Raw genomic sequence first — 13,845 nt, forward strand, 5'->3', positions numbered from 1 at the left:
CGGTGATTTCCTCTGGTCCCTACAGATGTAAGAGAAGCTGTGGGAAGGCCAGCATAGGGGACTCTGCAGTGGGAAGGGAGGGGAGAGGATCTTAGATTTGGGGTTCCAGCCTTACTTCCGCACTCTGGGCCGACAACCTCAGTTCTTCATTGGAGATGACAGACAATGCTCTCTCCCCTGCCCGTGCTCACCACACTGCTCTGCAGCCTACAGTCTTCCTTCCCACCCACTCGCAGGGAGGGCACTCGTGGGGAGGAGGGGGAGGAGAGGAGGGGGAGGAGAGGAGGGGGAGGAGAGGAGGGGGAGAGGAGGAGGAGGGGGAAGAAGGGGGAAGAGGGAGAAGAGGGAGAGGAGGGGGAGGAGGGGGTGCAAGGGAGGGGGAGGAGGGGGAGAGGGAGGGGGAGGAGGAATCCTAAGGAGGCTCCCCACCCAGCACTGAGCCCAATGCAGGGCTCTATCCCCTGACCATGAGATCATGACCTGAGCTGAAATCAAGAATCGGACACTCAACCGACTGAGCCACCCAGGTGCCCCCAAATCACTTCATCATTAAAAACTTCTCTTTTGAGGAACCCTTCTCTGCCCTCACCCCATTTCTATCCCACTGCTGGCAGACTGGCCCACACTCTCCATTCCACCACCACCTCCTCCTCTTCCCAGCAGTGGCACTCTGGGCTCCGCTCCGCTCCTGTGTGGAGCCTGTCCCACCCAAGTGACTAGTGACTGCCCAGTGTTCAATGCAGCCTCGTCTCGCCTTACTACGCAGCAGCATCTGATACCACCCTCCATACTGTCCTTCCCAGAATTCTTTCCAAGCTTTTGCATGTTCTTTTCTGTTCTGCAGGACCTGCTGTTACTGCAATCACCATGAGCCACACCAATGTCTCATAACAGCCCATCCAGGGAAAAGTCTGAAGTCCTCAACTGAAATTCCAATTCTGCCACCTACTTGCTGGGTGACCTGGGGAGCATGATGGATCTGAGCCTCAGTTTTCTCACCAATAAAATGGGACTATTGACAACAATGGTGTCCTTGGGGGGGGTACAAATGAGGGAGTGTGTGTTAGCACAGGCTCACACACTAGGGGTGCCAACCAACCGTGGTTCCCCTCCCCCACGACACCAGGCTGATTCTGGGCAGAGCACAGCAGACTTTGGGAAAAAAAATTCAGGTCTTTGTTGAAGCTGAGGGGGTATCTGGGAGTGGTTTTCATGGCCACACACTGCAAAAAAAGTCTAACTTTCTGGACTATGGTAAGGTCTTACGTTTTGTTTTAATAAACGTTTATTCATTTTTGAGAGAGAATGTGGGCTAGAGAGCAGCACAGATGATCCGAAGGGGGCTCTGCACAGATAGCAGGGAGCCAGACACGGGGCTCGAACCCATGAACTGTGAGATCATGACCCAAGTTGAAGTCACAGGCTCAACAAACAAACCCCCAGGCGGCCCAGGTTCAAAAGGGGTATGGATTATCCACGTGTCACTGGATAGTGCATTTAAATTTTGTGCATTCTATGCTACGTAAAGGTCACTTCAAAAATCATAAGCCAATATTGAACTATAATTAAGGACACGTACACTGAAGTGTAACTGTGTGCAGCTGAACAGCTGACCCTCAAACACCATGGGTTTGACGTGCGCAGGTCCACTTACATGCAGATTTTTAAATAAATACAATGTGCTACCATAAATGTGTTTTCCTGAAGATCTTAATGTTTTTTCTCTACCTTATTTACTGAAATACAACACACAATAGAGGACCTAAAATAGATGTTAACAGGCTGTATGTGTTAGGGGTAAGGCTTCCGATCAACAGCAAACTGTTGGTCGTTAAGTGTTTTGGGGAGTCAAAATGTGGATGTTCGGCTGTGCAGGAGGTCTTCACCACCCCAACCGCCATCTTGTTCAGGGGTCAACCATACTTTGAAATGCTTGACAAAAATAAGGATCAAAGGGATGGCGAGATGAAAATGTAGGATAAATGTAACAGAATGCTGACAAGCGTAAAATCTATGGGATGCATATGGGATCCAATGCATGGTAGGATTCCATTTTTTTCCCCTGGAGGTTGGACATTTTTCCATAATAAAATGTTGGAGGGGGGAAAATATGTGGCCCCTCAATTGCTCCAGAAAACAGAATTATCTGTTCAAATACTGAATGGGAGGCCAAGACCCACTCTGAGATATAAAGGCTGTTGTTTTCAGCCCTAAAAAGAAAGCAATATTGGATAAAACTTTGGAATCAGACAGACCTGGGTTTTAACCTAGGACCTAGGGGCGCCTGGGTGGCTCAGTCAGTTAAGCATCCAGCTTCAGCTCAGGTCATGATCTCACAGTTCGTGGGTTCGAGCCCTGCATCGGGCTCTGTGCTGATCGCTCAGAGGCTGAGCCTGTTTCGGATTCTATGTCTTCCTCTCTCTCTGTCTCTCCCCTGCTCTCTCTGTCTCTGTCTGTCTCTCAAAAAAAACAAACAAACCATAAAAAAAAAAACCCTAGGACCGACCTGTTAGGACCTGGCTGTGTGACATTGAACAAGTCTCTTCCCTTCTCTGAGTCTGTTTCCTTACCTGTAAAATGGGGCTAATACCCTTACAGGAGTAAATGGATAAGACGTGTGAAGTATTTCCAAGATATACGGAGAAGCTGTGGTTAAGAGTGGAGCCTCAGGACCCAGACCGCCTGGGTTCGAATCCCAGCTCTGCCCTGTCCTGGCTGTGCGACTCTGGCCATACTAGCCAACCTCTCTGTGCCAGGTTGCATTAGTTGTAAAGTAGTAATAACAGCAGGACCTAGGTCATTGGACTATCGAGGATGAGTCAATTCGGTCTAAAGGGCTTAGACAGTATGTGGCACACAGGTGTTCAATAAGTAGCTAGTTCCTGGCAGCAACATGAGCGTTTAGCATATAGTAAGTGCTCAATAAATGGCAGCCATGATGGACCAGGCTCTTAGCAAACTAACAAACCACCGGCCTCTCAAGCCTGACATGGAAAAACTAAGAACAGTCATGGCCTGGGGACAAGGTCCAGGGAAGGAGCAAAGTCCTCAATTAGGGGCTCTTTATCTGCTATTGAAAAGGCTCCAACGCCCTTCCCATTCTGTCTGCATCAAAGTCACTCCCGGTCATGGGAGGATTCATCTCTGTAGGATGCTCCTGAGGCTAAGGGAGCACAGCTCTGCACAGACTGACACGTCCTGCAGGCCATGGGAGGCTCCTCCTTCTCACTGGAGTGTAAACAAAGCCAAGAACCACACTTTCGAAACAGATTCCCGCTCCCCGGACTCCTAGCAGGACCCCAGGTGCCACGGAAGCAGCCACAAACGGCCACCACTGGTGACCCCATTGGGCTGAAAAGGGGACAAGGTTTCAGGAGGGCTGCCAGTAGCTCTTTCAGCACCTCTGGGCACATCAGGAAAAGGCACGTTCTCCTTCCTCTGGGCAGAGGCCCTGCCATCCAGAGTGCAGACCATGGGCACCACTTTCCCTGTAGGTTGTAGCCTGTGCAGTGCCTAACCTGCCCAACCATACGGAGTAGCCTGGTTTGTTGGGAGCAAGTTTGTAAGGTCTCTTGCCGCCAGGCAGTGACCAATATCTACCCTCTTGTAACTATCATTTCTGCCGGGGCACCAGACCTCGGAGTGCCTTGCCGATTCAAATCAAGAGCAAGCTGTCCTCTTGTTCTGGCCTTGGGGTGGTGACTGCACCTGGTCAGGGACAACCCAGTAATTCAAGAAGACTATGTATAAGGTTATTGCTAGGTCTACCCCTACATTCCATTCTCCCCTGGAAAACCGTATCATTAACTAGTAAACTTAATGCCTCCTGGGCTAGGGCAAATGTTGCAAAAGTCAGCCCTGCAACTTATGCAAAGCATACATCATCTGTCCTTATGGCCGTGAGGGTAGACGTCCTGTCTCCTGGGGATCCTGTTTTTCTGGGAAACTTTCTCTCAGAGCTATACACAGCCTAATGACCCTTACTCATAAAAAACTGACCTTTACTAAACAATGCTGTTTGCCTCATGGTTAAAGGTCGTTTTCTTAGGGCTAGACCTGAGGTTTTGTATATCTTGGTCTTATGCATCCTATGGAAAAAAAATGTACGCTTAAAAAATAACTGCCCTTCCCATATAATAAGCATGAGTGTGTAGCTAAGTTTCTTACGACGATCATTACTACTAAGATTAGAATTGTAACTTCTGCAGAATCCACGTTCTGGAAAATTGTAAAAATAATCTATGAGAAATCACTTACTACACATACGCTGCTATTTCTGCTCCTTGTACCTTTCACTATAAATAAGGCTAGAGAATCAGAGCAGAGATGCCTGCCTGGTGATCAGAAGAAACTCCAGGCTCTCTCACTCCCTTTTGCTGACACCGTCCATCCTTCAGGGAACCCTGGACCTGCTGGAGCTGGACTCCAGCACCGGTTCCTGGGAGATGAAGAGGGGGTCTAGCCCAGTGGTGTTTTATTGGGTCTCCAGGCTTTAGGGGGTATGGGAAGCATTCTTTACAAGGTGGGCAGGGCTCTCTAGGAGGGGCTTTGGAGTCAAGAGACATGAAAACAAACCACTCTTGTAGATGTGCGACTGTGGCCAGTTCCCACCTCCTGAGTCTTGCTTCTCCTCCTTGGAAAATGGGGATGATGTTGCCCTGGTCACAGATGCCCTGCAGGCTTCGTCATTAAATGACGCTTCGCACAGGACCAGCGCACAGTAGGTGGTCAGCATATTCAGATAGTGGGGTAACCAACCCTTCAGGGGGTTCCCTCAGGTGAGTGTCCTGTCACAGCACCTCGCCAAGAGCCACCCACCCGTCATGAGGCCTCAGTCAGGGGAAACGGTTTTCATCTAGAAGCTTCATCAGTGGTGTGACCTCCAGCAAGGCCCTTAACGGTTCTGAGTCTCAGTTTCCCTACCTGTCAAGGGGCGGTTATGACTATTCCCCCTCCCAGGAGAGCGGAGGGGATTCAGTGAGAAAGTGTGAACTAAGAACTCAACACAGACTCTGGCGCGAAGAAGATCCCAGAAAACGTCCTCAGCACCCGCCGTGGGCTGGCAGCCACGAGGTGGGGCGGGGAACTGAGCAGGAAGCACAGGTCCCACCCGCAAAGGGAGGGCGGTGGAGGCGGCAGGTGTGAGAGGAGAAAGAGCAACTTATACATAAACAGTCTCCTAGAATTCAAAGGCCTCTTGGAGGTCAACATTCTACAACTTCATTTTACCCATGGGGAAACTGAGGCCGGGAAAGGGGAAGGGACTTGCCCAGGATCCTGCGGCAGCTCTCTGTTGTCAGGTCCCCACACCCAGCCCCAGTGACGTCACACTCAAGCTCACTGCCTCCACTACAGGAAAAGAGCCGCCAGAGCGGGGGCTTCAGGATGAGGGACAGAGATGAGGGTCTCCAGACACCCCCTCCTTGTCCCCTGTTGCCCGGCAGGGTCGCTAAAGCCAAGTTCCCGGCCGCATGGAAGGGGCTCTCCGGGGCACGTCTGGGAGGCAAGCCCCTGAGAGCATCCGGAGGGGGGCGCTGGGGGAGCCCAGGCTTACCTTGGACCTGCGTCTGGTACACGATGAAGTGGCGGGGGGTCCCGCAGCTCTCGAACTCCTCCGCGCTGCACTTCTGGGCACAGAGCTGCTCGTCCTCCCGCTCGTGAAGCGGGAACCGCGTGGTGGGGAACCCGCAGTGGCAGGCGGTGCCCGCGAGGGCCGCCAGCGGGTACTCCTGGAGTGCGACGCAGGGAGGAAGGAGGTCGCTAAGCCAGGACTGACCAGGCTCCCAGGGCAGAGGAGGGCCGCTTTCCCCAGCCCGAGGGTCCCCAAACTTCACGTGGAGGTTCTGCCCGCCTTACGTGCCCCCTGTGGGCTACCCTCGCTCTCCAGCTTTATTAAGGTGTAACTGCCAAATAACACTAACACTCCCATACCTGTCCACCCCGTAGAGATGAAATTCTAACAGTGCTCTGAGCCGGGTGGGCTCTGCTTTTCCTGCCAAGACGGAGATTACTGGAAGGCTGAGGGGCACTAGAGACAGCTGGGCCCCAGGACAAGCTTTCTCCGGTTGGACCGGAATCAAAACTTACCAGGAGGTTTTCTCACCATCGCCCGCCCTGCCACCTGCCACCATCAACCCCCCGGTCCGAGGGGGGACGCAAAGCCCACGCTTCGGGAGAGGCTGTCTGAGCCCGTTCTTTCAGGACAAACAGGATACAGATACCCACGGGCGGCCACGGTCTTCGTGGGGACAGCTGCTCCTAATTGCTTTATTTGTTCCGAGGAGCAGCTGAGCAGGAGCAGGGCGGGGCTCCGGTTGGGAGGGGAGTGGGCTGCCCCTTTGGCCGATGAGCCTCTGCTCCAGACCCGCAGCCCTGAATCCTCCCCTCCCCGATAGTGGGTCCCCAGAATAATCTAGTAACAAGCCAATTCAGCAAACTTTGCACAATAGGATGGTTTCTTCCTAACAGATAGTGAATAGAGACTTTACCTCTCAGCTGAAGAGCAGAGACAGAGAGAGGGGGAGAGAGAGAGACAGAGATGCTGGTACGCAGTGGGCCTGCGGGGGCCATGGCTGAGGGTGTTTTCTAACAGGTGATCCTCGAGCCTCCGCTGATATCCTAAGTCTCCTCCACCCCTGACCCAGGCAGCTCTGTACCCTCGCTCACTTAATCCCCTGGATTTTCCTCCTGTGACCCCTCCCCCCCAAGGAGATCAGAAGAAACTGGAAGAGGGCGGTTTGCAGGGGGGGTGGGGTTCCTTATCCACCCACATACCCATATTCCCAGTCCTGAGCTCAGTCTGACCCTTTGTTATGCCGCTTTGCCCTGAGACCTCATTGTCATGTGTGTTTGTGTCCCACCTACAGGCTCCAGGGCCCTTAGAGACTGAGAAATGTCCACCTGGAGGGGATGCCATGGGATGGGGCATTCATGCCCGAGAGGAAGGAAGCTGGGTCAAAAGCTGGTCTAACCTAATCCTCTGAACTTTGCCCCTGTCTTTCCAGGAATCCTCTCAGGAAGAGAGCAAGCACTCATGAAATGCTTGGTGACCTGAAGTTGAGTGTCTGCCCTTGAATGGCTCTGGAAGTTTCTCTGGGGAGGGGAGGGGGTAGGTCTCTAGGGTAGCTCAGAAATTCAGAGCGTAGCTGTGGAATCAGGTCCAGGTGTCAGCCCTACCTGCTTGCCGTGAGCTTGAGCAGGTGACTCCCCCTGTCTGGGTGTTGGTTTTTGTCATCTGTGAAATGGGGGTGCAAATTCTCAAGTCCAAGCCTTGATATGAGAGGTAAAGTGTGAGATCCGTGGCACAGAGGGGAGCACGGAGTCCGTGCTCAGCAGCAGCCGCTCGGCGTTCCTGCGAGGTGTGCTTCATGGATTAATAGGCTCCTCTTGGAGCCAAGCAGGACAATTCAGAGCAGGTGGGGCATTGGGGGAGCTGGGGTCCGGGCTGGAGCAGCTGCCAGGAGCCACAAGGCGGACCCCCCCCCAAATGCCAGCATCTTTGAGGACAGACGCCCCATCTTGCTGGCTGTGCACTCCCAGCATCGAGCAGGGGGCCCAGCACAAAGTAGGGTCTCGGTAGATATCAACTGAGCAAGTGGATGACCTGGGCAGCCACCTTCCTGTGGCGGGGAAGGGGATGCTTCCATCTTGAAAGAAGGACAGAGTTCCTCAGACATTACTGAGTGCCAGTGTTGTGCCCAGCTCTGCTCTGGGTATCGGGAGAGCACCAGTGTTCAAGGCACGGCCCTTACTCTTGTGGAGTTCACTCTCTGGTTAGGGAGGGGGGATCTTGGGCTGAGAAAGGACCCACAGAGCATCTAGTCCAACTTCCACTCAACACCCAACGTTCTGGATGCCACATCTGCCCTGACTCAAGTTGGATGCCTCCAGTGATGCGGAGCTCACTCTGTCTCACAGTGGCACTGCCCTTGCCTTTCCCTGACAATCATCTACTCATGCTCGTAGGCCCAGTCAGAAGCTCATCCTCCTGCCTGAGCATTCCCCACACTTGGAACAAATCCACTTCCTCAGAGGAAAAGAAATCGGCCCTCTGTAACTTCTACCCCTTAGATCCACATCGAAGTGTCGCGTCCCTCTCCCGTGTCGCAGAGTAACAACCTCCTCATCCTGCCTGGGCTGCGGCTTCTCCAGCTAAGCACCCCCTTTCTCTAGCTTTCTTCACTGCCCCCCTCCCCAAGCTCTGTGAACAGGGCCGTGGACTCACCTTCTCGGTGCAGAGATCCACACACTTGTCCACGGACATGTTCGGCATGGCGGCTGTCACGGGCAAGGCCAGGGAGAGGTTGTCTGGCCTGCGGAAGCAGCCTCGGAACACAGCGCTTCCGTCTGGAGAGGGAGAGGGAAAAGCGGTAGTCAGATCTCAGCCAGCACAACCACTTTCTAAAGGAAAGTGCTTTTATGTATTTTTTTTAATGTTTATTTTGAAAGAGAGCATGTGCCTGTGAATGAGGGAAGGCCCAGACAGTGGGGGAGAGAAAGAATCCCAAGCAGGCTCCCCACTGTCAGCACAGAGTCCAGCTCAGGGCTCGAACTCACAAACCCAAAGATCATGACCTGAGCCACGATCAAGTGTCAGATGCTTAACTGACTGAGCCCCACCAGGTGCCCCAAAAAGTGCTTTTAAATCGAAGCCCAGAGAAGGCAAGAGTCTTGCCCAAGGTCACACAGTTCACCAGAGTAGAGACTGATCAGCTAAATAATTCAAAGTTTTCTCAACCCTGGCATCGTTGTCAATGGTCCTGGTCACTGAGATGTTCTTGGGGGACCCCATTGTCCCTTTTGTCGGCATTTCTGTGCCTTCTTCATCCTCCACCATGGTGCCGCCCCCCCCACCCCCGGGGGGATGATAGATGCCATGGAGAATGCTCACGATCCCCTCAGGGGACAGCTGTCTGGGGCTGGAGGGAAGCAAAGTACCTGGGGCTGTCCCCTCCCTCCGATCATCCAGGACCCGGGAGTCTCTGCCCACCCGGTGCTGAGCACGTACAGGTTACAAGGGACAGATCTACTGGAGGGACCGCCTGTGAGACAGCCTGATTGGTAAACAGCCCAGGCACACGGCAGGAAACGTGGAGGGCACAAAGTGGTAGGCAGATAGTGCCTTAGGCTGCGTTTGCTAGAAGTAGAACCTGAGACTGTTTTCTTGAGGTGTGCTCTCAGGAGAGGGGCAGGGCAGAAGCAGGGCAAGAGCTGAGCAAGGGTGTCACCTCAGCTGGGTCCCACCCCAAACATGGAGGCTAAGCCTTGACACAACAGGTCCTTCTGCAAGGAAAGGGGCCGACCTTGGCCATGGGCCCCCCTTCCCCACTGCTGTCAGATATCGGCTGCGGGACAGAACCACAGAGAGAGCCTGTTCCTCTTGGGCCAGGGCTCCTTCTCACACGAGGGGGCAGATGTGAACCACTGGCTGCCATCAGCCCCTGCTGCATCCACTGCAGGGGGGACACAAAGATTCATAAATAAGGATGTTCACCGCCGCACTCACTTAAATTAACACATGGAAGACTGGGAACCGCCAAGGTGTCCAGCAACGAAGTACTGGGCACATAAAGTACAGACCACCACCACGATGGGATTCTATGCCCCCATCAGTAATAAAAATGGCATTCAAGACTCCTTTAGCGAGACAAAGACATGTTCAGGATGCTAAATATAAACAGACTTTAAAACTCCACATAGGACAAAATATCAATTTTGTATAAAAATGATCTCACAGGGGGCGCCTTGCTGGCTCAGTCGGTTGGATGTCTGACTTCGGCTCAGGTCATGATCTCACAGTTCATGGGTTCGAGCCCCGCATTGGGCTCTGTGCTGACAGCTAGCTCAGAGCCTAGAGCCTGTCTTTGGATTCCGTATCTCCCTCTCTCTCTGACCCTCCCTTACTCGTGCTGTCTCGCTTTGTCTCTCAAAAATAAATAAAAGACATTTAAAAAATTTAAAAAAATGATCTCTCAGGGGGCGCCTGGGTGGCTCAGTTGGGGAAGCAACCGGTCCTTGACTTTGGCTCAGGTCATGCTCTCACGGTTGTGAGACTGAGCCCCATGTTGGGCTCTCCCCTGACAGCACAGAGCCTGCTTGGGATTCTCTCTCTCTTTATTTAATGTTTATTTATTTTAGAGAGAGAGAGAGAGACAGAGCACAGCAGGGGAGGGGAAGAGAGAGAGGGAGACACAGAATACGAAGCAGCCTCCAGGCTCTGTGCTGTCAGCACAGCACCTGACACGGTGCTCGAACCCACGGACCATGAAATCATGACCTGAGCCAAAGTGGGACATTTAACTGACTGAGCCACCCAGATGCCCCATAAAAAAAAAAAGTTTAAATATAAAAATGACTCTCAGTATGAATCTCTAGAGGGACCTACACAAGCACACTGACAGCCATAGCCATCTCTGAACAGCAAGCACAATGGTCATTTTATATCAACTTGGCTAGGCTACGGCGCCCCATTGTCTGGTCAAACATACGTCCAGGTGCTGCTGTGAAGGTATTTTATAGATGTGACTAACATATGTAATGAGTTCACTTACAGGAGAGCTCCCTTGAGCACATGGGTGGGACTCATCCAATCAGTTGAAGGCCTTAAAAGCAAAACCCGAGGTTTCCCAGAGAAGAAGTTCTGCCTCAAGGCCGTGGCATTAACTGCTGGGTTTCCTTGCCCTAAAACTGTCAGGCTTGCCATCTTCCACAACTGTGTGAGCCAATGCCTTAAATAAATCTCCTAACATATATATAAATAAAACTCCTACAAGTCTGTTTCCCTGGAGAATGCTGACGGATGGAGTAGCATTATAGGCAATTTTTATTTCCATCTTTTAAAAACCCTTTTCTATCTTTTTCTACACTGAATATGTATTTTTCAATGTCATTAAGACAAATTAAAAAGTTTTTAAATGCTCTCTGTCAAAAATTTGTCAAAAGGTTCATGATGCCCACTTAATTTTTTTTTTTTTTGCTTTACTTATTTTTGAGTGAGACATACAGAGCATGAGTTGGGGAGGGGCAGAGAGAGAGGGAGACACAGAACTGAAGCAGGTTCCAGGCTCTGAGCTGTCAGCACAGAGCCTGATGCAGGGCTCAAACTCACGGAGCGTGAGATCATGACCTGAGCCGAAGTCAGACGCTTAACCGACTGAGCCACCCCAGCACCCCCATGATTAAAATTGAGGTCCACTATTCTCACGTTCCAGTTGTGTGAACCTTTCCAGAACACAGCTTTCGCATAAAACCAAGGACATCGTTCACCTAGTGCAGATCAAAACCGGGAGCACAAAAACAGGCCTCTGTTACCAGCGCCTACCATATGTACCGAGCGGCTCCGCTGGGAACTTCGCTGCATCATACCTGATGGAAAACTCTGAAAGGTGTGGAGTAAAGTCTCATTTTGCAGCTGAGAGTGGCAGGACTTAGACCAGGATGTCATGTGACAAGCCTAAGGGCTCACGGTTGGCAAAAGCTTGCTGGGGATCATTGTCAGCAACAAAATGTCAGCCCTTAGGAAAAAGGGAAGCGAATTACAAAAACTGTGTACGCCTCCATCTGGGTCTGTCTCTGGGTCTCTCTGGAGTGTCAGAGCACCTGGGTAGCGTACACACATCTAGCTATGTTTACAGGCAGGGGAGGGGCTATGGAATCGCTCCCTAGGCAGACCTGTGGTGAAGGGAAGGGAGGGAGCTTGGGAATGATTGTTTGAAATGTCAGCGGTCACCTGGGTGATTATTTCTACCACCTGGCACCCAGTAGCCCCAAGTCATTCCTTGCAGAGGCAAATCTAGCAAACCGAGCAGACATCTGGAATTTGGATAAACGGCTGATTCCAGAGCACGCCGCAGGCTCTCCCCATCCAGTCTTATCTCCCTGCTTTCCTCAGCCCTTGCTCCTGCTCCAGGCTAGTGAGGGAGGTGGGGGTGGCTATGGCGGCTGGGGGTGGCCGGGATGCTGCTGAGTCACCCTGTGGTCCTCCAGGCCTCGGTTTCCCCAGGTGGGGGACAGACTATGCAGATTTCTCTTCTGTTCAGGATGGCGCTCCACCCCCCGCCCCCAATGAGGAACTGTCACACCCCAAAGGCCTCTAGTGTCCTGTGCAGGAAACACGGGCCAGTCCCCCATCCTGTGGCCCTGGATGCTCAGAGGGAAGCCCCATAAACTCATCAGTCACGCTGAGGAAGACGCGATGATGCTCAAAGAATGTGCTACCCAAGGTGAGGTCAGGGAGGGGAGGCAGGCCTTTGAGCTGACTCGCATCATTGAGGCAGGAGGCCCAAAGCAGGTGCACGGACCCTCGCTTAGCCAGAAAACTCAGTTAGCTGGAAGCCCACTCCGGTCACAGGACAGAGCAACACCGCCTTGCTTTTGGAAACAAGGGAGCTTGCCTCTCTCTCCAACGCAGCCCCTGTTCACTGAGCCCCCACTGATGCCAGGCTCCCTGCTGGGTGCCCAGGATCCACTTAACCTTCACAGCAGCCATATGAGGTATGTGCTGTGGCCTCCCCCATTTTACAGACGAGGAGCCTGAGTCTCAAGGAAGCTGCCTTCCAGTGTCACAGAGCGGTCAAATGACGGAGTGAAGTGGAGGCAGGTTTCCCTGTCTCCCGAGGCCATGCTCCTTCCAATAATAAGGATGCTATCACGGTAATGAGATGCTTATAGTAATATTGGGCTATCACTGTGGCTCCTGAATTATTAGCCACGTGCTGTCTGCCAGGAACCAGGCAGAGCCTCAGAGAGGCTTGGTGGTCTAAGGATCCCCATTGTTACAGATGAAGAAACAAGGCTCAGAGGCTGAAAACCACCTGACACAAGTCAGCTCTGCCACTTGAAGAGGCAGAGCGGATACTGGGACCTAAGTGATACATCTCCTCCACTCTGGGCAGTATTAGCAGAGACTCTGCGTGCCAGCAATATGTAAACACTTGATATACCTAAAAAATTTTTTTAATATTTATTTATTTTGAGAGAGAGCAAGACTAAGCAGGAAAGAAGCAGAGCGAGAGGGAGAGAGAGAATCCCAAGCAGGCTCCACACTGTCAGTGCAAACATCAATGCACTGTGAGACCACACACTGTGAGATCAGGACCTGAGCCAGTATCAAGAATTGGGCTCTTAACCCATGGACCCCAACATTTGATATACTTGATCCCCTATTTCCTACAAGGAAGGTCTCATTCTCCCTATTACACAGAAGGGAAAAGTGAGGCTCAGAGGGGAAGTGACTTGCTCAAGGCCATACACCTGACAAGTTGCAGCTTCTGGATTCCAACCCAGGAATGTCTGAGTTCAGGGTCCTCACTCTCTTTGGACTGTCCCTCCTTAGGAAACCACTCCAGGCCCTTGTACTGCATTTTCAAAATACTGGGACACTTATTTTGTCTCTCCTGCCCTTCACACCCACTCTACTTTGACCACGAATCATTCACAAAGTCAAAGCTGTTGCTCTGGGATATCTGGACACTGGAGTCGGATTTAAGTGACAATAAATAAATAAATAAATAAATAAATAAATAAATAAATAAAATAAAATAAAATAAAATAAAAAAGCCCAGATCTTGACTCTGAGTCTCTGAAACCATATTTAAACTGTTAACTTTCCTCTTTCCCACTGGGACTATAATCAAGAGATCAAAGTCATGGCTGAAGTCACGAGGGCTGCTAGGGCAAACAGTTTTGGGGTTGAGGAAAAGGGTGGCCCCTTGGGGACTGGGGCAGTCCCAGGCACACTGTAGGGATCTGAAGCCCATGACCACTTATCCTCTAGGGTGCTTCCTTCATGCATCCCCACCTCCACCCTCTGAGACTGTGTAGGGGAAGACTGAGTTGTGTTAGAAC

The 13,845-nt window shown here is 51.8% G+C and overlaps 1 protein-coding gene across 4 annotated transcripts in view; it reads right to left on the minus strand.

Moving 5' to 3' along the window:
* Nucleotides 1–13,845, minus strand: part of WSCD2 (WSC domain containing 2) — a 110,936-nt gene that overhangs the window by 16,886 nt on the left and 80,205 nt on the right. For all 4 annotated transcript variants that reach the window (XM_029922283.1, XM_029922282.1, XM_029922281.1 and 1 more), the window contains 2 exons: nucleotides 8,225–8,346; nucleotides 5,555–5,729 (listed from right to left, as the gene is read on the minus strand). In XM_029922283.1, the coding sequence (XP_029778143.1) occupies nucleotides 5,555–5,729; nucleotides 8,225–8,346 (297 nt within the window). The remainder of the gene's footprint in view (nucleotides 1–5,554; nucleotides 5,730–8,224; nucleotides 8,347–13,845) is intronic.

This window comes from Suricata suricatta, chromosome 14, assembly GCF_006229205.1.
Source record: "Suricata suricatta isolate VVHF042 chromosome 14, meerkat_22Aug2017_6uvM2_HiC, whole genome shotgun sequence".
In the NCBI taxonomy this organism is placed as follows: domain Eukaryota; kingdom Metazoa; phylum Chordata; class Mammalia; order Carnivora; family Herpestidae; genus Suricata; species Suricata suricatta.